Source organism: Staurois parvus, unplaced genomic scaffold (genome assembly GCF_062004578.1).
Source record: "Staurois parvus isolate SC_StPar_1 unplaced genomic scaffold, SC_StPar_1.0 ptg000138l, whole genome shotgun sequence".
In the NCBI taxonomy this organism is placed as follows: domain Eukaryota; kingdom Metazoa; phylum Chordata; class Amphibia; order Anura; family Ranidae; genus Staurois; species Staurois parvus.
Genome location: NW_028317934.1, coordinates 1,307,206 through 1,333,987, shown reverse-complemented (window position 1 = coordinate 1,333,987; position 26,782 = coordinate 1,307,206). Strand labels below are relative to the sequence as shown.

The following is a 26,782-nucleotide window of genomic DNA, read 5'->3' as shown; positions in this document are numbered from 1 at the left end:
GGTTATAATAAAACCATACAATTTATTTGTCAGTTGAAAAACACACTCTAATTGAGACATAGTGAGATTGGGTGCCAAAGATTAGAACCTCTTTAAAGTGGTTGTAAGCCCTCACATATACCTGGTGAAGTGACTGGCCTCATGTAATACACAGAGATGAAACAGATCCTCCTACATACAATAAGTTGTACCTGTTTACTTGCAGTCTTCTCTACATCCGTTGAAACTGCTGAATTTCTAAAGCTTGCCTGAGAGTTCTGAAAAAGGGAATGGAGAGCTGAAATTACACGCTGCAGAGCTCAGTAAGAAAAACTCTGAGATCTGATTGAAGGGAAGAGACACCCCCCACCTTCCACACAGCTCACAGGAACAGGACTGAGGCTGTCAATCTGCTGGAGGTCCCTCCCTTGTCACCATTTTTCTCTTGGTGTCAGGAAAACTTGTCAGAAGTGGAACTTAGTGCTCTTACTTGAGACAATTACACATTATAGAGGGGTATGCTTTGTTCATATTTCATGCCTAAGGTTTACAACTACTTTAAGGAGTATACAGTTGGAACCTGTCTGTTTTAAAACTCCAATATCTGGGTTCTGATGCTCTCTTTGCTGCTGACATGTGTTGCCAGCATGCCAAGACAAAAGAGCTCCCTAAGGCCCTCAGAAGAAAGGTTGTGAATGTCTGTGAGTTTGATAAGGATTTGAAAAAGATTGTCAAATGATTTGAAATCACAGGAGTGCACAGGAAATTCAGCCCAATAACCCCAAAATGTTATCACATGATTTGCTGGTAACTCTTGCAACAACTGGTGCCAAAGCCCATCCATCTACAATCGGAAAGAGATTGTACCGATTGAATGTGCATGGGGATCAAGGAAAAAAGCTTCGCTATCCAAAAAGAACATTGGAGCAAGATTACTGTCTACCATTGAATATATCAACAATGACCAGGCCTTCTAGGACAATATGTTACAGACTGATGAATCGAACATAGAGTTGTCTGATCACAGTAAAAGTGTATGTGTTTGGTGCAAACCAAGGACGGCCTCATACCAATCGTGAAGCATGGAGGAGGTGAAATGTTTTGGCTTGGGGTTTCTTTGTTGCTTCAGGGCCTGAGCAGCTAGCAACCATGGAGTCAGCTGTAAATTATGTATTATATCAAAACATGCACGATGAGAATGTGAGGCCATCTATCCAAAAGTTGAACCAGCAATTAGTCTTTAGAGATGGCAATGATCTGAAGCACAATAACAAATACAGCAAGAAAGGGATCAGAAAGAATTTCCATTGAAAGGTTGTGGGAGGATTTGAAATGGTGAATTCATGCAAAGAGGACACACAAACATCCTGCAAATGACATTTTGCATGGTGGAGCGATCCCAAATTTCACAGAATTGATATCAGAGACTGGTGGGCAGTTATACCAAATGCCTACAAGACGACGTTTCTACTGAAGAGGACAATACCAGCTTCTGAGTCCAAGGATGTAAATACGGTATATTTAAAATGATTGTTCTGGGTCTTTGGCCGTTTTGATTAGCCAGCGTGGGCGTTCATTATTCCGGGTGCCAAGGCATCATGTGGAGCATTTACCCTGATCTGCATATGTACATGAGAAACACGCAAAAAGGCTCTGGCACGATTTTTAAAATCGCGCTGCACCAAAACACATGAGACTGGTACCATGTATTCTGGCGGGCCCAAACACTCATGTTTTTGTTAGATGTGTAGAGATGCCATTAAGAACTATGGTACCTGTGCGAGTCTGCAAAAGGGCAGTGCTCCAGCACCGCCCCTGGTGTGAATGAGCCCTGAATGTTTCTTTTTTTTTTTTTTTTTTTTACCTAAGACAACTTTCAGCTGCACTGTGCTACTATTATTTATTTATTTATTATAGGTACTTATATAGTGCCGTCAATTTACGTAGCGCTTTACATATATATTGTACATTCACATCGGTCCCTAACCCTCAAGGGGCGTACAATCTAAAGTCCCTAACTTACATTCATACACATACTATGGACAATTTAGACAGGATCCAATTAACCTACCAGCATGTCTTTGGAGTGTTGGAGGAAACCCGAGTACCCGGAGGAAACCCACACAGGCACAGGGAGAACATGCAAACTCCAGGCAGGTGGTGCCATGGCTGGGATTCGAAACCAACGACCCTAGTACTGCCAGGCGGAAGTGCTAACCATTTAGCCAGCTACTATGCATGAGTTTTCGTGCATTGAGGCACTTTCTGCTTCCTTTGTGTTTGGCAGCCCTTTGAAAATTAATTAGCTGCAGTGTACCTCAATGTATGCAAAAAATAGCAAAAGCTGCATTTTTTGTTCAGAACAGTACAGCATACAGATTACATGCGTTATGGAGGTAAAAATGAATTGCACAGCACCCATGCACATGACACAAATTAGCTCATTGCGAGTGAGGTAAACGGTCCCTAACTAAAGGGGGGAATATGCTCAAGTGTTAAACTAAATCAATTCCTCCAATTTTTTAGGCATCGTGCACACAGGCCGTTTTACAAATGCTCCACCTCTTGGCAGCAGCGCTTTGGCAGAAAAAAACGACTGACGCTTGTAAAAGTGTCTAACGCTGTTACAAGCATTTAGGTGCATCTACAAGTGGTAAGCGCTTGGGCGTTAATTTCATTGGCCAGAATAATACTTTTTTGTGACCATTGAAATTAATTAATATGCCTGTTTTAGCACGTTTAGGCATGTTTACACGCATCAAGCATTTTTTATTCCAAAACGCTGCTGATCCTGGATGTATTGGTCCTGGAGTTTTTTTTCTCCTGCCTGTAAACACCTCTGCCACTAAGTCTAGGTTCACACTTATGTGTTTTCCGGTGCATTTTATTTTGCAGAAACACATAGCAGTCCATTTGACATGATTTGCTATGGGATAGGTTCATATCTGTGCATTTTCACACAGTAGGTTTTTTGGAAAGGGTCAGGGACTTTTTTAAAAGCAAAACATTGTGTTTTTGGTTCTAGAGACTTCGATGGAGACGCTGCAGAAAAGCATGTAGTGTGTTTTTGATGTATTTTGCGTTTTATTCTGCCCAGCAACAAGTTGGAAAAAAAAAACCCTTAAAATGCATAAAAAATGTGGCAAAAACGCAAAACACACCACAAAAAGCATTGCAGAAACGGATCAATCGCAAACTGCGTAGGTGTGAACCTAGCCTTAAAGCTTCTAAAAGTCTATGTGTACATGGACACATAGGATAGCATCGAGGGGCGTTTACAAGCAGTAAAAAAAAGAAAGCTTGAAGCCCCTAAAAGTGGCTGCAAAAACACCCTGTGTGCATGAGGCCTAAAAATATAGGCTCAAAATCAAAGTACCTATGTGCCTGAAGGATTCTAGGCCCAGGCTGTGAATGAGAATGCCACCTCTGCCAAAGGACTTTTCATAGTGCTGACTTGGGCAGAAGTTGTCATTCCTCAAAGGATAGACCTTGGTGTAAGGGTCCAATCTAGGCACACAAAAACTTGTCTGACGTAATGTTAGTTTACCTATATTACTTTAGATCTGTTATAACAGTCTTTCTTTCTTAAAAAATAGAAAGTAATAGGTTGAAATAATTAACTTTCCGGGAGAAAATGCGGTTCCAGTCTCCCACCAGTACTGCTTACATGACCAAAAACAAGTCAGTGTTTTCTTTGGGAGACTAAATATTTTGATCCGTCTGTTACCCTTTATTTACTTAGCAAAGCTGAATGAGATATCTGCCTACTTTCCTCCGAATCACACAGTGCCGGCACCCACACTGGCTCTGCTGACATTTGGATCTGGCCCAGGCATAATTAAGGGAGTGGGAACAATCGCCAATGAGTCACAAAGATCTTAGTAATGATAAAGACATCCCACACTAGCAAGTGATTGTTGTTGCTCAGGCTTTAAATCTGAACTCTGGGTATGAGCAAGAACACCAATTATTGCAGTTATACTTCATTCAAAAACAGTTAAAGGAGAAAAGAGCTTTGGCTGTACTTCTCCTGTGGATCACAGGAGTGCAGTTTGCTCTGCATTCCTGTGACCCTTTTCAGCTGACAGTGGGTTGACGTCACTCAGTTGGTCCAGGCTGGGGAAAGATCCCAACTTTAAAGCTGGGATCCAGCCTAGAGTCTGGAGCTGCACCTGGCTCAACCTCTCAATGATGCACTGAGAGCCTGAGCCTGCGTCTCCCTCTACAGCCCAGTGCTCCAGTGAGTGGGGGGTTGTTGCAGAGCAGAGAGCAGTGACTGACAGTTTTTCTCTCTCCTTAGAGCAGCTGTGAGAACTCAGTGATCAGCGGTCATGTGATTGCTGAGTTCCCACCCTTAGAAACAGCGGGGGAAAGATGCAGCATCGGACTGATTCTGCATCCACCTAGGTAAGTATAACTGAGCAAAAAAAAAGCCCATACTTCCCTTATAAACATATTTTAAGCTCTGTTATGATAAATACACTGTTTTGACTTGACATTAACCTCCTTTCATTCTATGCACAGCAGCAATTGGACTGGGAAAAGGAGGGGCAGCAGCCAATCATGTGTGTTACTGTGCACATGTGCTGACAAGGAACAAGCTGACAGCTGGAAAGAGATGACATCATCAGTGTTCTGGTTATCCTTCACTGGTTGATCACAGACTCGGGACAGAGAGCTGACAAAGCTGTATTGCATAGCTGCAGAAACTAATCGTCAGGTCACTTCCCTGGCTGCCTTACAGGGCTCTGTAAATCTTAAGAGCTGCTCGACAGAATTACAAATCTTTTGGTAGTTTTAGCTGTTTGCCTGATGTTTAGTTTCAACTCTTAAAGTGGAACTTTAGACCATATTTAAAAATGGGCAGACAGGCAGGGATTTTAATGCAGAGGAGACATGCTTTGTCTCTTCTGCATTAAAGGTAGTTACCTGCCTGTCCACCCTTGTACAGTGAGCCGTACATGCACAGCTCACTGTACAAATTCAGCAGTGACTGCTTCTGACTGAATTCCCACGCATGCGTGGGAGTAATGTCATCCCCACTCAGCCAATGAAAGCGGCCGGGGATCAAGACCTGGAATCCTGCCGCCCGATGTTGTCACTAGAAAACTAAAGAAACCACTACATCTGTGGACGAATAAACTGCCATATAAATGTTTGATGGGTTTAGATATGTTTTAAAATATAAATAAAATATCAACAAACTGAGCATGTACATGGGATTGCATGTCTTACTGTATATCAGACACTGCTGTATATCTCCCAATCTGTTGATCTCATTGAATTTTTGTGAGTAGTTCCTTTTACTGTACTTTTATTTTGGTACAATAAAATGGCTGCAGGCAAAGGCGTCTTATAAAAGAAAAGTAGGTTTTCAGTGTTTATTTTACATATAAAAATAGACAAGCACGCAACCCCCAACAGGATAGCTGGAGACGGGAATGGTGACTTAGCATTACTGCATGCTGCTTATTCATTCACACCAACCTTTTAACCCCGAAAAGTATGCGGTGTTCTTTACTATGAATGCAACTTGTGAGTCCTCAATATGCTCTTGCTTGGGGCGATGGATTAGCTGAAATTGTCAGCGGTGGCTGATTGGGAGGCTGAATCGGCACCCTATCACTGCAGGGCCTCTATAACACATTTCTTGGCTATGTGATAGCACAGCCCTAGCGAGACATGTGATAGTGATCAGCTTCTGTCCATCATAGCACATAGCAGACACCAGTAGTCACACACCTGTCAACTAAGGGTAATTGCTTTTTTTTTTTATAAAGTCAAACTTTTCACCTTTTTTTCCTAATTACAAGGTCATCTTTGTATAATGTTCAGCTTTTACATTCCATTTCACAGTAGAGACCCAGAATGTTGAAATACGTGTTTTTTAAAGGCTTAATAGTGCTCCATGAACTTGATAATTAAACTTGTGTAACATAAAATTACTGAGGTTGTTCATGAAAATCAGTCTGACCCCAGCATTCATTTTCTAACATGCACGAGAAAAAAATGCCAACACTACCTAATTTAATGCAGGGATCTCAGGTTTCTTAAAGTATTCACCCTTTCAGAAAAAGAAAAAAGATGAAGTGACCGCTTACAGTAACCCCACCACCTTGGTCCCTGCTGCACTTACTTCCGTGGGTGATTACTGTTAGCCCCCACACAGCTGGTGCAGCAGTCCGAGGATTCGGAATCTCAGCTCTTCACCACCTTCTCTCTGCAGGGCTTCTGGGACAGAGGAGAGGAGTTTTCTGTACTGGTTCTGTCCAATCGGAATCACTCTGATCCATCCTGAAAGCTCTTCAGAAATAAGAGGGAGAAGAGCGGGAATTTCTAATGCCTAAACAGCTGCGTGGACACTGACAGCTCATGAACCACAGAGGTAAGCAGGGATCGGGGGTGGGGTGGCTTGTAGGGTGTTCACCTTCTCTTTCTTTTTAAAAAAGCTGAACCTACACCTTAAAGTGAAGCTAAATTTAAAATCTAGGTCCACTTTAAAAGTTAGGAGGTATTACAATGAACATAACTTTACCTAAAAGAATCTGCAGCTCTGCAGTTCAGGGTGACATGACCAATACTCAGTTTTTAGGTGGTTACCATTGTCAGCATAGTCTTCATTCACTTTGTCTGACATCTATGTCAACATCAACTCCCCAGTGTACAGAGAAAAAATAAACACCACTCAAGGTTGGTCTTAATCTAACCCACCTCCAGTGCTCACTAGCAGGTACTGGCCCTGTTCAATGCAGAAATCATGATGTAAGGGAGTCCAGCTGGCCACACATCTGTAAAATCACCTTTATTGTATCAAAATCCATATAGACACTCCACAATACAATATACAAGGGAAAATGACACAAAAGTTAACGCGTTTCACACCAACAACAGAGCTTAGTCATAGCCACAATAACCACCTTCAACACTGGCTTATATAGAGGATACACATACAATTACATCTGTTAAACCCTCAATTACAGATGAAGATAGAAGAATTAACTGAATTAGCTGTGTCTCAATCACCACAGACCATACAGAGATCATGTAAAACTTTTACTGGTATAAAAAAACACACAGAAACACACAAAGAAAATTCTGTATATAAAGAAAATATACCAATACACATGTACACACGTGAAAACCACCATGAAAGAATGAACACGTAACAAATGTGAATAATCTGCAGATCTGCACGTGTACATGAGAAAGTATTCATCAAAGCGTCAGCACACAATATGTGATAAAGAAACACTGGTAATTATCATCTTTCTCAGGTAACCCCATTTGTCACTCATAAAAGTATGAGACATCCCACTCATGGTTAAGTCCCACCAGTTTTCTGGTATTTAAACTAAAGATCCAAAATACCTTCTTACACAGTATCCTGAATTTATCACACCCTCGCTTGGCAACTACGATCTTCTCTGCTCACAATAGTGGAATGATTCTTATCTATATCATATAAATGATCATGTAAGTGATCTCTCAGTCTACGGCTGGTACAACCCACATATTGAATTGAGCACAGCTGTCAAGTAATGGCATACACCAAATATTTGGTGTTACAATTAATGAAGGAAGAAATGTTTTAATTTTTATTTACACTGGTAGAATGAACAACTTCTCCCCAATTAATACGTGGGCAACAAGGACAACCTCTAGCTTCACAGTGGAAAGTCTCTTTGAACTGTAACCAGTGAGACTAGGCTTTCCTCTCACTGGAAAACATACTGGGAGACCGGTATCTGCCCAAAGCGGGGACTCAGAGAGAAACTTGTTTTTATACCTTCAGATAACACTTGACAATACACAGGATTGTTAAACAAAACGGGTAAATACTTCTGAATAACATTTCTCACCTTTCCAAATTCAGCACTGTAAGCAATGGAGAAAACCAGGACCTTGCTATGTAGACCTTACTTCTTGTCTCTTAACAAACCACAACGTGCTGTACTTTTGGCAACGCCCAAAGCTCTATTTAGCATGAGTCTGGAGTACCCTCTAGACTCAAATCGTTGCCCCTGCTTCCTTATCAAAATCACCATTATTACTATAGACCCTCCAAAGTCTTAAAAACTGTCCCACTGGAATTTTCTTAACAGTATGGCGGGGGTGCCCAGAGTCTTCTCCCAATAGAGAGTTGCCAGCAGATGGCTTTCTATAAAGTTTTGATGTAAATTTGCCCCCCTCACCTACCAAAGTAACACACAGAAAGGCAATAGACTTAGAGTCCATATGGCCTGTGAATTTTCGATTCAATTAGTTGTCATTCAGTAATCAAGCCAATCTTCAAGGGTACCAGTTTCAGAAGCTTGTTGAAAAAAGATCTTACTCGTCTGGCTTTAAAGATTTCTAGTTGAGGATATTCTTTTGTAGATTACCTCACCACTACTGAAAGGGTTGCCTTGAAGGATCTTAGTCTTGAATCCTACTGCACTGGGTCTGTAATTGAGGATTTAACAGATGAAATTGAATGTGTATCCTCTATATGAGCCAGTGTTGAACAATGTTATTGTGGCTATGACTAAATGACGATATCAGTGTGAAACGAGTTAGCTTTTGTGCTATTGTCCCTTGTATACTGTATTGTTGAGGGTCTATATGGATTTTGATACAATAAAGGTGATTTTATGGATGTGCAGCCAGCTGAACTCGCTCCCTTACAATCCCCAATGTACATCTGCTGCAAAATCAGGTCATCTGACCTAATCTCTAATCTGTTCCAGTGACAGTTATCAAAAGTAGGATTTCTCTTCACTTTGGGGAGATTTCCTCTCACTTCCTGTACTATGACCAGGACAGAAAGCAAATTAAATTCTTCCTAATCGGACACAGATACCAAAACACCTGACAGGGTTTTATCCATTCCTTACTCTATCCTAAATTAATATAAAGTTTTGACATTAGTTATACTTTAAGCTGCAATAGCCCAAAGAATCCAGTGAATGACCTGCAAACCTCCACCCAACATAAAATCTTAATAGACTGATACTTGACAGGAAATCTCCAGTTGATACTGTAAGTGTAACTATCTAGTCCTCTCTTGGAACTATCTAGCATGAACAGTCTAATAGGAGCGACAAAGGAAATGTCCAAGAGTCTAATATCTTTTGATGATAAAATTGGTTCACACCAAAAATGTACAAAGCGACCGATGTGTTTCAGAAGTTCGACAAACTCCCCCTTCTTTAGGGCTCTCATTTAAAATGATGGGACTCTTGGAAAGTAATAGAACACCTCAAACCTTTGTGGCATAAAAATGCATCTTTATCCCACAAGGGTTTGAGATGTTCCAACACTTGCACACCACAAAAAAAAATTTGCTTGGTATACCATCTCCATCATTTGAGTGCCCTAAAGAAGGGGACATTGGTCTGCAAAAAGTATTTGGCTGTGTTTGTATATGTTTACATTTTACCAGTTTCGTTGCTAATAAGAATGGATGCTTGATTTGGTACTGTCATACCTGTATTTTTATTTCTAAGGTACCTCTGTTCCTATGGGCTGTCCCTAATTTGCGATGAGCTGCCGAACTAGAGATATTGTGCTCAGTGATAATTGAATACACCTACAGAAAACTCGAATCCAGAATCTCATTTTCAACTTTCCTTGGAATTACTTGGAGCAGCAAGGAAAATTTGAGAGATTTCTACCTTAACCTAACTCCCAGATTCTTAGCTTTTAACCTCCTGGCTTTTTAATTCTAATCCTGACTGGCATTGTGTGTAAAAATGGTGACAATAGAATGATAGGAAGTGACGCAGATTGGCATACATTAATGTTGCATCACATACTGGTAGGCTTAAGCAGGCCATAGACGGGTTGTTTATCGGCCGAATTTTCGTCCGCACGAAATTCACGCTGTTAGTGGGGCCAGCCCGTCCACTGTTTTTTGTGGATCTTCACATTTATTTTTATCGGTCATGCTGGAAATGGTGGCAGCATTGGCAACGGGGCCGACCGATTTTTCGTTTATCGGCCCGTCTGTGGCCTGCATAAATTACACAACTCTGTTATCAATGTTGGTAATGCTATATTTGTGTGTGATCTGGCACTGTTCCATTAAGAGAAATAGTTCTGACCAAATATAAGACCAGCCACTGTGATAATGTAAAGTCCTCTAGGGCAGGATTTATACTAAACACCATGCTTCTCTATCCATCTTTATTCACACCCCCTGTTCAGATGTGCTCCTACTGCCATGCAGTCAGTGACACATGACTGTCACAGAAACGGATATGATGTTTTCAACACCTACGTTTCAACTGATTGCCTGGCTTCACTTTCTCTATTCTATATGAGAAACAAGATGGCAGCACCCAGTGGGGGGAGTAATTGGGTCTAGAGACAGAGATGGAGTTTTTGTTCAGTAATTCTGTGTTGGCAAATTATTTAAAAGCTGGATAGTTAATATTTAGGAATGATTTCTGTGAATATTGGAAAAGGAAGAGGTTGATTTAATGGGAGATTAGATAATCTGTTAGTAAGATTCAAGCAGTGCTATATCCAGTGCTCTGAAAAACATCTACAGTTTATTCAGCACCCCTACACTTGAGCTAGAGAGAGCTTTAAAGCAGAACTGTGGATAGACTATGAACCTTGGCAGTAAATGTGTAAACAAGCCTTTAATGATATTTGTCACTACAGGCACTGTGGAACAATTCATCCTCAAAGTTCCCAGCAAGCTGAAGTTAGTTCCCTCAGCAGCACAGCTTCTTCTGCTCTTTGTTTACATTATAAATTGCTGCTGAGAGATCCCATTTTTCTCTCTGCTCTAAATTTGCAGGCTAAGAGCTGAAAAATTATAAAATATAAATATATTTTTTTTGTTGTATTCTTATAACCTTAGAAATTGTTATCTTTGAACAGAGAACACCCAAATTAGATTGTATCTCCATTTGTGGTCATATACCTAAAGGACAACTATAATTTCTCCATAAAATCCCCCTTGCCTTACTGTCCTAGTCCCTAGGCTAATCTAACCTAGAAACCCCCACTATCCACCCTTGGGAAAATTTACCTCTCCATGTGGGACATACTGTAAGAGTTTGGCTCTGTTTCTGTCCATGATGAGTTACTGTAAAGGCACATCCAACTCCAGAGAAAATTTAATCTGCTGCTGCCAAAGAGAGGTATACTATGGGTGCAGTTGGTTCTAGGTTAGTTTAGTTTAGGGATCTAGAGAGAAGGTACTGGGGGATTTTATAAGGAAAGTGTGGCTGTACTTTATTTATCCAGATAGAAAATCTCTAAAGACCCTAAAGGCTCTGTTTATAAAGCAGTGGTATGGCCTGACCACATGGCTGCTTTAGGGAAATAAAACAGCACATATAAAGCCTACCAACTGGCTTGCCATTCGTAATAGTTAATGAAAGAAAAAAAACAGACTGGAACCTGATCATTTATAAAGCAAACCCAAGTGACTCGCCATTCACAATAGCGAATGAAAGAAAAAATTAAGAGAAAGAGAGCCATTGTGTCTCAAATGTAAGACAAAATGGGCTCTTCAGATCCTGTATAATTTTAAAGGATATGTTCACCTTTTAGCAAAAAATAATATATGCACATTTTTTTTTGCAGGTAAAAAAAAAGTGAATTTTAAATTTTTTTGCTTCTGGAGCCTCTAAAGCATGGCACCAGCGATCAGCAGGATCGCTGGTGCCATGCAGGACTCCTGCAGACCTGTCAGAGTATCTGTGTGCCAGTACACCTTGCACGGGCAAGCAGGTACTGAAAGGAAGACTCAGTGAACTACCATGGCGCTCCACAGCGCCATGGTAGTTCATTGAGATCTACAATCCAACAGCCGCAATGGCTTTCGGAACTTGTAGTGTTCTCATTCATAGAATACTGTGAATTTGTGGCGCAGCCAGGGGGACACGTTTTTTAAATTTGTAACAGCTAGCAGGGAGGACAAGATCCCCCCTAGCTGTCACAATGAGGATCGGAGTGGGACTGGCGTTGCAGGGGCCGGTCCATTTGTAACATGTTACGATAGGTGAACTTATTCTTTAAGAGGAACCCCCCAAAAAATATGGCTATGCCTATCCCCTAATTACATAGGAGAGACATACAGTAGTGGTATGGTTAAGGAAGGAGTGGGGAACACTCTCTGCTTTTCCACCTTTTCTTTCCTGGCTTGCAAGGCTGCATGCTCGGATAAGGGTCTGGATAAGTTAGTGGGGCATCAGGACATGTAAGTATTAAGTCTTTATGGTCAGGATTATTTTCATGGTTTTTGTTTTGTTTTTTTTGTTTTTTTGTGGTAGCTGCAATTGCTTTATTGCCATTTCTATATATTTGCCAGGTCCACTATATAAATCTCTATACAAATAATGAATTACACATGTATTTCAGTTTATGTTCGCAGCAAACAGAAGCAAGAGGCATTTTGGTTCAGTAGGATACTTCAAAATCACAATTTAAATGACTTGGCAAAATACTCAGACCAATATACTGTAGTTCTGGTGTATACACCTGTGATTATATGTGCTTATATATTACAAATTAAATGTGTGTTTTTATTTTCAACCTGCAGAGAGGAGAAAAGAACATTCTGCGGATTGGAATTCAGTCTCTGGCATCAGTGCTTTGGGGTGATGACATCTGCAGTGATGAACGCCCACACAATGTCCACAGCCTAACCAGATTTCTGTATGCCCTCCGAGGTCTCCTGCGGTCATCTCTGTCCGTGTGTTTCATTACAGTGCCAGCACATCTCATCCAGGTGAGCTCAGACATGAGTCTGTTTTCCTGGGCAATGCATGCCTGTCATCCAGTGTTCAGACAACCCAGGCTGAAGTACAGTCTCATTTGAAATATGGATGATGGACAGGAAAGCACTTGGCCTCTTTATACTGTATCATATTTGCAAGTGCTGATTTGTCTTTGAGAGTGTAAGAGATTTTTCTTTGGTGCTGAAAATGCAGATACTACCGTGTTCTATGGTGAGAGTATATATACATACTGTACAATGCTGTTTCATTGATACAACTAGCCCATATAAGCATTCATTTAAACTGTATATATAGATCCCACTGTGTATGTTAAACAATAAGTGCACTTTAAGCCCTCATTTACACCTGAGCAGTTTGTTGTGCATTTCTCGAAGCTCAACATGAAGCTTCTTATTATATCCAGTTGTGCCAGTGGTACACACCTGGTCATTGTGCTTGTGCCGGTTGTGCAAAAATGTACAGGATCCTCTTTTTAGAGAGAATCGCACATTTCAATTGGAGTGGCTGAAAACATGTGACACAATATTTTTTTTTTTCACCTAACAACTGCTCTCCTCCTAGCAACTTAAAGCGGAGTTCCAGCTAAAAAAATAAAAGTCAGCAACTACAATAACTGCAGCTGCTGACTTTTAAAATATAGCCACTTACCTGTCCCTTGGTCCAGCGATGTCCTCACCAACACTGGTTTCACTGGCCGGCATCTTTAGTGTAGGCACCCGGCTTTGACAGCTTGTGGCTTCACAGCCGGGTGCCCAATGCGCATGCACAAGAAGCACTGCGCTTTGTGAATGGCCCCGTAGTTTTCTAGGCTGTCACGTGTCCCAGAAGACTACGGGGAGGGAAGGGGGGAGGACACCTTCCACTTCCGATCACCTAGGCAATCACAGCGGAAGTGGGAGCGGGTACCTGTCAAATTCAGATACCCGCTCGCCAAAGGTGCCAATCCTTAATGGGGAGTGGGGGACAAAGCATTAAAGCGGAACTTCTCCTTTTGGGTGTAGCTCCGCTTTAAGTCCATTCTGTGACTATGCTGGATGTGGAAACTTTCACCCGCCTGGTGAGGGCCCACAAGAATCTTTGCGACCCATATGATGCCCATCAAAAGAACTGTGGCAAGCGGCAGAGGACCTTAAAAGAATTTGGCAGAGAGGGAATTGCTCAAAAGCTCCAATAATGCAAGATAACGCATTCAACACTACACAGAAAACCAAGAAGCAGATAGGACAACGTTGGCATGATTTCACCCCGGATACTGTTTTGCACTGGCTAAAACAGAAATTCCTGAAGCTTCTTGGACCTGTAGTGCAATTGTGCCATATTGGTTTCAGATGTTAAAATTTATCTTTGATTTGATGAGTATTGTAGTTCCTCTGGACCCAGAGGTGTGTATTCTGGGTCTGGTAGAACCTTTAACGGCTATAAAGGCCACCAGAACTCTTCTTGATTTCCTGAAGTTTTATACTAGAAAGGCACTTGCCCTTCAGTGGAAAGCTCAGGCTCCCTCTACTTTAGATAAGTGGAAATCACTGATTCAAGCTAGCCAAACATGGATCGAAATTCCGCTGGTCGATCAACGTGTGTACAACCAGTCAGGTTGTTTTTAAAACGATTAGTGCTGCTGGCTATAGTTGGCAACACTTATCATTGTGTTGTACTGGCAGAGAAGGCTTCCCAGCGGCAGAACACCATAGCACTGCGAGAGGGAATCCCCCATCAACACTGACTGTGTTGATGGGGAATCAAGAAATTTTCTTTCTTTCCACCCACGGTGGAAGGAAAGAAAACTGCATAATCTATGACCTGCCTGACTGTACTGCTGATCTATAATGCTTTATATGACAGCAGGGGAAGCTGTGCTAGGTCTGTTATTCTTTGTGGGTAATGGCTTCCCATTCATTTTGGTGAGTGCTCAATCTGCCTAATATTACCTGTTTTTTTTTTTTCTTTATTATATCTTTTGTTAATTTTAACATTATAAAACAAACCGTTATTTCAATTATTAAACTCACACATTTTCCATATCACAATTTTTACCAAAAACCCTTCCCTTGTCTCCCCCACCCCTCCCCCTCCTGGCACCCAATTCCTCAATTAACCTCTATCGTCTGTTTTCCACCTCCTACCCCACTTGGTGAAAGTATCAAAACAGCACAAAAAATAACCTTCAGTCTTTCCTCCCTCCCATCTTCTACATTCTTACTTGTTCTAAGTATCTCTTAGTTGTTTTATAGCTTATCCATTTTTCCCAGATTTTTCTAAACTTTCCAACTTTATCCTCTCCGATATGTCATAGTTCGTCCATCCTGTACGTATACTCCACTCTGATTATCCAATCTTTTATTTTGGGGATTTCCTGTCTCTGCCATAATCTACAGTCAGGTCCATAAATATTGGGACATCGACACAATTCTAACATTTTTGGCTCTATACACCACCACAATGGATTTGAAATGAAACAAACAAGATGTGCTTTAACTGCAGACTGTAAGCTTTAATTTAAAGGTATTTACATCCAAAAAAGTGAATTATACTCCCACCCCATTTGCTTGTAAAATCTGTCCCACTCTCTTATAACATTGCGTGTTAAAGTGCTCATATTTTCCGAAAGGTTCCGAAACTTTTGTAGAATCCAAATTATCTTATTCAATTGTGACCCACTTAGTGTATTTTCCATTGTTACCTAAATTTTCCCTTGTGCATTATACATCCACTATTCGTGAAAACAACACAGAACGATAGTATCTCCTAAAATCTGGCACTCCTAATCCCCCATTCTCTTTATCCCCACACAATACTTCATAACTGATTCTTGTTTTTTTATTTACCCATATATATTTAGTTATCAACTTTTTTATAATCCTAAAAAAGGATCCTGGTAGTTCTATTGGGAGCATGTGGAACTTCTACAGTATAGAATCTTTGGGACTATCACCATCTTTATCATATTTATATGACCCACCCAGGAGAGTGATCCAATAGATAATCTCTTCAATTCTTCCTTTAATTTATTTATTAATAGGATATAGTTACTCTGATAAAGATTTTTCAAGGAGGAGGTAAGCTTTACTCCTAAGTAACTTAATTATCTTTCCTTCCATACAAAGGAGAATGCTTTCTGTAGGATCTGTTTCTCTTTTTCTGAAACTGTAATATTTAATATCTCTGATTTTGAGAGCTTAATCTTCAGATTTGATAGCTCCCCATAATCTTTTAAAATTTTCAATAAATTGGACAGTGTTATTCGGGGGTTTACAATATAAAATAGCATATCGTCTGCATAGGCGCTACTTTATGCTCTTCGTTCCCTATTGAGATTCTCTTTAAGTGTATACTCTTTTGAACCGTCGCTAAAAGAGGTTCCAGAGAGATAACAAAAAGCAGTGGAGAGAGTGGACATCCCTGTCTTATTCCATTGTACATTTTAAAACATTTTGACAATACACAATTAACCCTCATTGCTGCTGAAGGGAAAGTATATAACTTTATTATCCACTGAATCATCCTAGGTCCAATTTCCAAAACTTTCAGTGTATCCATCATAAATCCCCAATCCACCCTGTCAAAGGTTTTTTCAGTGTCAATTGACATCATCAATGCCGACTCTTACTCTTTTGCAAAAAGTGCAATGATCTTAATCCGTCTCTCTGCCCTCCTGTCCTGACACAAATCCCAACTGGTCTGTATGGATCCAATCTGGCATCAACTCCTTCATCCTGCTTGCTAGAACCTTTGCGTATAATTTTATATATATATATTTAAGAGTGACATGGGTCTATAGCTGGCGCATTGAGATGGATCTTTCCCTTCTTTTGGTATAATTGTAATATACGCCTGTAACGATTCTCATCTCCATCTACCCTCCCAATGCATTCATATACATGCACATTTTGGGCACAAGTTGCTCTTAGAATTTCCTATAATATCTCAACGTGAAACTGTTTGGTCCTGGGCTCGTTCCTACAGCTGTACTCCTCAGTACCCCATTAATTTCTTCCTGCAATATTTGTCTTTCCAATTCTAATAACCTCTCTTCCTCCAGCCTAGGAAATCCGGTCTCGTTTACGTATAACTGCCTTTTCCTTTCTTACTCCAGATTTTTTCGGATTACTAGATTTCAGATCATATAACTTAATATAATATTTTTGGAACTTCTTAGCTATCTATATCAGTGGTTAAATAGACTATTTCTCCATTCTCATCTTTGATTTTTTTCTATATAGTTCCTTGATTTCTTTTCTCTTACCTTTCTCATTAAGTATTTTCCTGGTCTATTTCCCTACTGATATCTTCCCTTAGCCATCCTGTTGAATACTCTTATAATTTCTTGTTCAATTATAATCTTTTGTTCCTCTCTTTTCAAAGTTATCTTCTGTTGCATTACCGCATCTATATTCTTTTTATGTGCTTGTTCTAATCATATAATTCCTTAGTTAACAGCTTCATTTTTTTTTCACGTTCTTTCTTTTTTTTGGCCCTTATCGATATCAAAATGCCCCTAATTATATGCCTTATGTGCCTCCCACACTGTTGCAACAGATATCCCTTCAGTTTTGTTGAGGGTAAAATATTGATCTATTTCCTTCTTTAATCTTATCTCCGTCTCCACATCCTGTATTAACGTTTCATTTAGTTCCCACGTATTACTTCTGATCCTCTCTCTTCCCCACCTTAACTTCATTGTGACCGGCGCATGATCTGATAATGAGGTTACTTCAATATTAACCTTTACCAAAAAGTCCAAAAATCAATGTTCTTTCATTATATGGTCCAGCCTTGAATACTTCCCATGCATCGGTGAGAAGAAGGCGTAGTCCTTATCCCTTGGATGTTTAATTTGCGATGTGTCCATCAATTGACACTGATAGAGCATTTTTTTTAACCAATTTAAGACTACCACATCCTTCCCTCCATGCCGGTATTGATGCGTCCATCCACGAGTCCATGTAGAAATTAAAATCACCTGCCACAATCAGCTGTCCTCTCTTTAAATCCATAAGATTTTTCAAGGAACCCTCTAGATATACCATTGGATTCTTATTAGGGCAGTAGATATTTGCTAATGTACAGTCTACTCCTTGTAGTTTCCCGCTCAGAAACAAAAATCGACCCCACCTATATCGACCACTCCATCTTCCACAGCAAAGTCAACATTCTTTGCTATCCCAATTGCCACCCCATTTGCATGTTTAATAGGTAAATCTGCGGTAAAACCAAGTTGGATAATATTTAGAATAAAACTTAATATTTGTATCCTGGGATAAATGTTTCTCCTGTAAAAACACCACATCAATTAAATATTCGTGAATTTCCCTCAGAATCTTATACCTTTTAGTTGTGGAATTCAATCCTTTTACATTATACAGTCAGGTCCATAAATATTGGGACATCAAAACAATTCTAATATTTTTTGCTCTATGCACCACCACAATGGATTTGAAATGAAACGAACAAGATGTGCTTTAACTGCAGACTGTCAGCTTTAATTTGAAGGTATTTACATTCAAATCAGATGAACAGTGTAGGAATTACAACAGTTTGCGTATGTGCCTCCCACTTGTTAATGGTCCAAAAGTAATGGGACATAATAATAATCATAAATCAAACTTTCACTTTTTAATACTTGGTTGCAAATCCTTTGCAGTCAATTACAGCCTGAAGTCTGGAACGCATAGACATCACCAGATGCTGGGTTTCATCCCTGGTGATGCTCTGCCAGGCCTCTACTGCAACTGTCTTCAGTTCCTGCTTGTTCTTGGGGCATTTTCCCTTCAGTTTTGTCTTCAGCAAGTGAAATGCATGCTCAATCGGATTCAGGTCAGGTGACTGACTTGGCCATTGCATAACATTCCACTTCTTTCCCCTAAAAAACTCTTTGGTTGCTTTGGCAGTATGCTTTGGGACATTGTCCATCTGCACTGTGAAGCGGCGTCCAATGAGTTCTGAAGCATTTGGCTGAATATGAGCAGATAATATTGCCCGAAACACTTCAGAATTCATTCTGCTGCTTTTGTCAGCAGTCACATCATCAATAAATACAAGAGAACCAGTTCCATTGGCAGCCATACATGCCCACGCCATGACACTACCACCACCATGCTTCACTGATGAGGTGGTATGCTTAGGATCATGAGCAGTTCCTTTCCTTCTTCATACTCTTCTCTTCCCATCACTCTGGTACAAGTTGATCTTGGTCTCATCTGTCCATAGGATGTTGTTCCAGAACTGTGAAGGCTTTTTTAGATGTCGTTTGGCAAACTCTAATCTGGCCTTCCTGTTTTTGAGGCTCACCAATGGTTTACATCTTGTGGTGAACCCTCTGTATTCACTCTGGTGAAGTCTTCTCTTGATTGTTGACTTTGACACACATACACCTACCTCCTGGAGAGTGTTCTTGATCTGGCCAACTGTTGTGAAGGGTGTTTTCTACACCAGGGAAAGAATTCTTCGGTCGTCTACCACAGTTGTTTTCCGTGGTCTTCCGGGTCTTTTGGTGTTTCTGAGCTCACCGGTGCGTTCCTTCTTTTTAAGAATGTTCCAAACAGTTGTTTTGGCCACGCCTAATGTTTTTGCTATCTCTCTGATGGGTTTGTTTTGTTTTTTCAGCCTAATGATGGCTTGCTTCACTGAGAGTGACAGCTCTTTGGATCTCATCTTGAGAGTTGACAGCAACAGATTCCAAATGCATATAGCACACTTGAAATGAACTCTGGACCTTTTTATCTACTCATTGTAATTGGGATAATGAGGGAATAACACACACCTGGCCATGGAACAGCTGAGAAGCCAATTGTCCCATTACTTTTGGTCCCTTAACAAGGTGGAGGCACATATTCAAACTGTTGTAATTCCTACACCGTTCACCTGATTTGGATGTAAATACCCTCAAATTAAAGCTGACAGTCTGCAGTTAAAGCACATCTTGTTTGTTTCATTTCAAATCCATTGTGGTGGTGTATAGAGCCAAAAATGTTAGAATTGTTTTGATGTCCCAATATTTATGGACCTGACTGTATGTCATGAAATTGCACATATTCATTCCTACTCTATGTCTAGTCAACACCTATGTGGGGACTCAGAGGAAAACAGAATGATAAATTTTAAGACTAGGTGAAACACTCTCTGGGTGACTTTTACCTTTCTTACCCCTCCCTCTACCCCCTTTACCCCTCCTCCCCGGTCCCCACCCCCTTCCACTTCTCCCTGGCACATATTTAGCCCTGGAATCAGTTGTGGCTATTTTCCATTTTCAATTTCTTTTCAGGGAATGACTGAGAGCACCTGCGCCTGACCGGACTAATATCTCCTAGGTTTCCACTGAACCTTGATATAATAAGCAGCTTCCCCATGCCCATCTTATAAATTTCCTTTTCTCTTTCTTCCCTCCCTCTTTTCCTTCTTTCCTCTCCCTGCCTCCCTGCTGTATCTAACCTTAAAACCCTGTATAGGAAAAAAAAAGATTTCCTCATATGTGCATTACACTAGGACTTTTCCATCTCCTTCTCTATTTGGGGACCCATTGCCACCTGTTTTTCCTAAGTTCTGCACTTTCCCTGGTCTCTTTGGGCCTTCCTTGAATGTCTACTATCTGCAAGTCCAGTCTTTCACAGAAGGTCTTCCAAGTGCTCTAGAAACCTTAGCCTTGACAATTGTCCGTCTTTCCATCCGATCAGGCATGCTGGGAAACCCCAACTATATTGAATGTTTTCCTTGTGCATCAAGTCCAGTAATGGTTTCAAAGCTTTCCTCCTTGCTAAAGTCTCTCATGCTATGGTGTCCTTTTATGACACAGAGAATAGCTGCGATTCAACGGATCTCAGCTATTCTCTGGTCATTCACAGTTTATGACACTCAGGAGATCATGTCAGCCCTTCGCTGGAGATCTGTGTTCTCCCTCCAGATTCTCCAGCCCAGAGCTGGAGAATCGGAGGGACCGCAAACTAAGCAGAGATAATTTACCTCTGTTTAGTAAACTGATCTTTTACTGTAATCTCGCGAGATTATAGTAAAATCAGCCGTTTTCCAGAGTTTGTAGACCATTCTCCAGCGTTTGGAGACCGTTCTCCCTTCGTTCGGAGAACTGCTTCATAAACTGCATTCACAGGAGAACTGCGTTCTCCGAGAATGCCGGAGAACTGAGCAGTGATCTATTACCGCTGGTTCATAAATGGACACCTATATCTGCAATAATCTGCAAGCTCACTCCTCCATACTTTACTTCTGGGATTCTGCGCATCTTCTTCCAGATATTGGCTTTATCTTCATAGTGATGAAAACGCACAATTACATCTCTACTAACCTTTGACAGAATTCCATGTGGCCGTTTAATCCCATGGTCTCTGTCCACCTTCAGATGTTCTCTCATTGGCCTACCCATTGGGTTAAATATTTTCCTCATTTCTTCTGCTGAGTCTTCCCCTGATGTTTCTTCTGGTAGACCCCAGGTCCTCAAGTTGTTTCTTCTATCTCTATTCTCTTGATCTTCTAATCTTTATGCCAACTTTCTTTGTTCTTTGCGCATGTCTTCCATCTGCATTTTTAACTTCATAATTACTTGTGCTTGTATTTCTATTTTTTCTTCTGTCTCTTCTAGTTGAGATAGTACTTGTCATTATGTAATACGGCCATTTCATTCTTGAGGGATTTCTCTAGTTTTGTGCACATCTCAGCCATTTGCGTTTTCGTGGGCATTTGTAAACTTGAACTTTGTTCTTCTATATCTCTAGAGTCCATTCCACTTTCCTTATTATTTAATTCTTGCTCTGTTCCATATTAGATGCTCCTAGTGATAATCTGGTTTGATCTTCATTTTTGTTTCTTAGTTCATGCCTCCCCCTTCCTCCCTGCTGTTTTTCTGGGGTATGATCTTTCAGACTTTTTTCTTGTGGTGGAATATATTTCCTTATTTTGCTCACTTGGGGAGTTTTTGACCCTCCTCCTTTTACCGATCTATTCTTCATATTGTTACAATACTTTAAGCAGATTTCACTCTTGTCCCTTTATTTCCACGGCTCCAATCTCAGCAATAACTTGCAGATCAGAGAGTCCATTTTACTGCTCACTTCTGTTTCCCATACAGGTAGTACACTTTAGCTATAATATAGGTTAGTTTCTGAAAACCAGCATTCGACCAGCGCTGATCGGTGTGTTCTGGCAGGGGGTGCAATCCCCTTGTCAGAACACAAAGGCACAGTGGGGGAGATTTCCATACTATTATCGCTTGTGTTAGTACAGCAATCTGTCAAGTTTTTTTTTCATTCAGCTGGGTTAAACGTAAAAAAATCTTAGTACCCGTTGTACCCAACTTTAAGCAATTTTTTTTTTATTTGTTGCAAAGATTTTTATCTGGTGATATTGCCATTGGGAGTACTTCCGGTTTCCAAATGACAACGTTAAGCTGCTGCTCTGCAATTAGCGACTGTGTTGTCAGCCTGTTGTGTGCAAGCATTCAGTTGGCCTTTGAACTACCTATCAGGTCTGTGTATGCCTTCTGGGAGGCAGTGACCTACTGTTGTAAAAAAAAAAGTATGAAAATTCTAGAAAGGTGAGCAATTACATTGGTAGGAATTATATTACGTTTTTACTGCATTTATCAGCAAATATTGTGTGAAAGATTCATTAATATTTTAATGTTTTTATTTGACACAATTGAAATCACTCTCTTGCCTGGGAAGATTACAATTTTAATTTTCTTTCCGTATTATTTTATGTTTTGTTAGTTTTAAGTGCTGCGTGACTTCGGCGATTGTTGTCCGACGTTAAACAAAACTGTATTTCTGTGGCACGTCAAGTCTTTGTGCTCATCTCTTTACACCATCATGTGTCTGACATACTAAGATGCTGTATTGTGTTTGATGGAATAAGAATCTAGTTTATTTGTCTGGGATTTGAGCCTTATATTATAGCAAGAGAGGCTAAAAGTGCTTTTTCTTTACTTGCTCTCCTGTACAAAAGCGTTTTAGGCCTGACCTAGATAACCCTTCTGTCTCGGAGAGAGTGCTTTTCTTGGCAGGGGCTGTCAGTTGTGCCAGAGTGTGTGCTAACATTTAGCTCTGTCTCTAGTACGCACTGCACCAATCACAGTTTTCTTTTTGCTGTTAGGCTATTTTTCCTGTAAGACCCGTACTAAAAAAATGTAATATAGGTTATTTTACCAGTTTGATGGCTTTAAATGTTTCAAAACATGTACACTGGTTTTATAGAAATTTTTATTCACAAGCTAAAAACTTTTCATGGCGCAGTGGTATGCTGAATATATTGGAGCAAAGAGTTTGGTTTGTATCCCCAATATGTAAAACAAATCTGTGATGTAAAAAAAAATTGCTCAGGTATAAGTTAGACACCTAGAGGTGTTTACACAAACCTGTAATGGCCTGTGCCCTTGTGTCAAAATGCTAAGCCATTCTGGCTTTCAAAGCTCCTCATTTCCTGCTTGTGTTGAAACTTTCTCAGTCACTCCCATTTCCCACATGTCCGTAATGGCTACTGAGGTGACTTTTCATGATGACTGGCCAATACAAGTGGCTGGGAGCATGAAGGTTTAAACCATAAAGTTTCAGAGTTTTGACAATCAGTCCAGTTTTGTGTTCGGGTATAACATCAGAACTTGGAGGCTGCAGGTATGAGGTTCCTGCACTTTAAATCTATCTCCAATTTAAAGTGCTCCATTGTTAGTGTCAGTGGGAGGAATAGTGCCCTGTTGATGGTGTCAGTAGGGGATATGTTGCCCCATCATTGGTGTCAGTTAGTGGGGCCAGATAAAGGCAATCAAAGGGCCGCATCTGGCCCCCAGGTTGCAATTTGGAGACTACTGCTCTATAAAATAGCTGAGGATAAAAAATGTTGAACTCTCTGTAAGCCCACAATTCTTTCTAATCTTGGAGAAGGTAGGAAAGGTTAAAATTTGCCATCTTGGTCTCATTTGAAAGATTTCTCTTCACTTCATGTCCTGTAAATTCAACAGGACTCTTCCCAATTCCCTCTTAGTTGTCACAAAAAACAAATGTCTCCATTGGAAGATTTCCTCCCCATCCCTGTTCTGGTGGAACGCCAAATTTTGACTTTACCCTCAGTTTTGTTCCCTGGGACAATGGCGATCAGGACAATTAGGGAGAAAGAATGTCCCTAATGGAGGAACAATAATAAAAACCTGACAGTGGTTCCCCTTTTACCCGTCACCAATCTATCCAAATCTAAAGTGAAAACTTTGCCTTGAATTAGTTATTTAGAAAAAAAAAGTATCCTAGGAGGCTAAATGCAGATCCAAAGGAGACTCACTGCATGTCAAAGACACTTGCCAACATTGAATGGATTTAGACTCATGCAGAATGCATTAGAAAGCCAACTTTATGCCTATCAACACAAGCCCAAAGCCTTTTGACACAATCCCATAGATTCCTGGTCATCAAGAAAGTTGGTGCTATATTTGTACAATATCGACTTGTGCCAACAACATCTTGTGAAACTAAAAAGTGGGCATTCATAAGAAGCACTTAAGCATTTGTGATATCTCCTTGCACCACAAGTCAATATATTACAACATTGTAGGATCATCAGATCTTTAGAGCCTTAGATATCCAACCACTTTTCTAATGAAAAGAACCCCAGTCTAGTCCAAAATCTGGATATTGTTTGAAAACAAGGATTTGTTCAAATCACTATATACAGCTAATTATTCCTCACACCTGCTTTCCTTGTGGTGAGAGACACCCTTAGGCGTAGTTTACTGTACACTTGTGGTTTGAAGATGGTAAAAACAAGTAACTGAGCTTCGCTTTTATCCCCCAAGCTGCAAAGGTCGCTATAGCAGGGCATACACATGCCAGAGCAGTAGACATGACCCCCCTGTCATATTCAGCGGGCACTATCGGCCACTGAATGCGACCCATTCAATTAAATGGGACTGCGCCTCTAAACCCCCCCCTCCCAATGTGGTCCTGACATGGTGGTGCGGGTTAAGGGCACACTAGCGTTTTTTAAGCACAAAAAGTAATAGCGTTTTTAGTAGCATGTTAGTAGTGTTTTAATAGCATTTAGGAGCATTAGCGTTTTATAAGCGTTTTTACAGTACATACAGAGGAAAAAAGCTATTAGGAGCATTTTAGTAGCGTTTAACTTTTTTCTGCTGGACAAATGCTCCAAAAAACTCTACAAAAAAAATTCTTTTGTGCTCCTAGATGCTGAAGCTCAAAAAATGCTAATAGCCTAAAGTAGTGTGTATGGACACATAGGATAACACTATTAAGCCTCTAGGAGCAGAAAAAATTGCTAATAACAGCTTCTAGTGTGCATGGAGCCCAAAACAGGCAGAGAGGAAGTCCCATAATGCCTTCTCACCACCTGTCAAACGCCTCTGGAAAGCAATCCACTGCGGAATGCTCTTCAGAGGGCTACTGCAATTGTAAATGAGCCCTTACATACAGTATGCTGTTTTTTTTCTGCAGTCCTGTTAATTGACAGCATAAATCATACAGTAACAGAGCAGGGAAAGCTTCCATTACATTTTGGAAGTTGAATAATTTTTTTTTTCAGACCTGTTCAGCTAAAGTGTATGAGGGAACAATGGTGGAATGCAAAGATGAAATTTAGAAATGTTTTAACTATGTACTGAGTACTGTGGCTAGTTTACATAAAGTAGCCATGGCCCTTGTAGAGAATTATCAAAGGGTTACATTTTTAACAAGGCTTGTACAACACTAAGCCAGTGAGTAAACAGCCATTAGGCAGACAGAGAGGCGATTGCCTCCCTATACTCTGCATTACTGTGTTCCCAGAGCCCTGCTGTGTACTTGCCCTGCTTTTTCCTAGAAGCCTGTTAAAGAGCCCCTGAGAGCATGTGCACAGCCCTGGATGTTAATAGATAATTGGGGGAGATGGCAGGATGGGAGGACAGCCGACCATGTGGTCCCAGGCTCAGACACTAGACAGCCCTCCATATACTGCACTAGGAGCAGATGCTCACGTTGTTTAACCCCTTCCCATCCAGAGCATCACGTGGCTGCTTCGTGCCTCTGCAACCTCTCTGGTAGCCCGGGGGCTTAAACAACCTACTTTCAGGATGGGTCGACAAAGTGAAAGCAAACACAGCTGCTATTGCTGGATGCATAATGAAATTTTTATGGGTTACTCCAATGTTGCATCTATGGAGTTTATGTGTATGTGTATATATATATATATATATATATACACATACACACAAACAATGTGTATGCAAGTGGATAAATGTCAACTGATCTCTGCAAAGTGATTCAAATTAATTGCAACTAAAAACCACAAAGCTACCTACAAAAATATACATGACTTTACTATGACACAACTAAATCAACAGTAGTGCAGCTAATTCTTTTCCAGGGGTTTCAAGGTATTGTAGAATAAATACGCATGTTTATGAAAAGTATATTTTTGGGAAGTCATTATTGTGTGTGTATAATATATATATGACACTTAATGACTTTGACAGGTGTATGTCGCTGGAAATCCAGGTGTAAAGGTTAAGCTGGCCATGCAGGACAAGAAATTCCTGCTGAATGGTCCGAAATTCAAGCTGTGGGTGGCCCTGTCAGCACCACTCGGCTCAAGATGCTTCGGTTGAAAGATCAAAGGAGCTGGGTGGAAAATTGTTGACCCAACAATGACCATCAGATGCAGTCACTGTTTGGATATTCAGACAGCTGCGGTACTGTAGCTGTCTGAATACAATAGCCAGCTGGATAGATTTCTCCATCCGTGCTATTTAATAAAAATGCAATTTTCTTTTTAGCCTCTCTGGTTCATATCCTCAGTTCCCATAGATCCCAGGTTATGGGGGGGGGGGGGGTAGTCTATATGGCACTGGCATAAGCCTTCTACTGAGTTATCTTGCATATATATGGAAAGTCAACCATGTCCAAGTTTCATAAGGCTGAGCAGAGAAAGTCATGGCTATCATAGCAGATTTATGAAGAGATCTTCCTGCTGGATCCTGTACATCTTTAACAACTACAGACTTTAAAATGTTGGGGTTATGCTGGATTTCGGTCCTTAAGGTAATTCTCCAGATTGGAGTAGCAGCACTCTTCACGCCAGTAAGA

The 26,782-nt window shown here is 40.6% G+C and overlaps 1 protein-coding gene across 2 annotated transcripts in view; it reads left to right on the top strand.

Annotated features, from left to right (window-relative positions):
* Positions 1-26,782, top strand: part of ELP4 (elongator acetyltransferase complex subunit 4) — a 371,616-nt gene that overhangs the window by 159,125 nt on the left and 185,709 nt on the right. The window contains exon 7 of one of the 2 annotated variants that reach the window (XM_089673477.1): positions 12,518-12,706. The exons of the other annotated variant lie outside the window; for it this stretch is intronic. Within the exon in view, the coding sequence (XP_089529603.1) occupies positions 12,518-12,706 (189 nt within the window). The remainder of the gene's footprint in view (positions 1-12,517; positions 12,707-26,782) is intronic. 2 annotated transcript variants of the gene reach the window in all.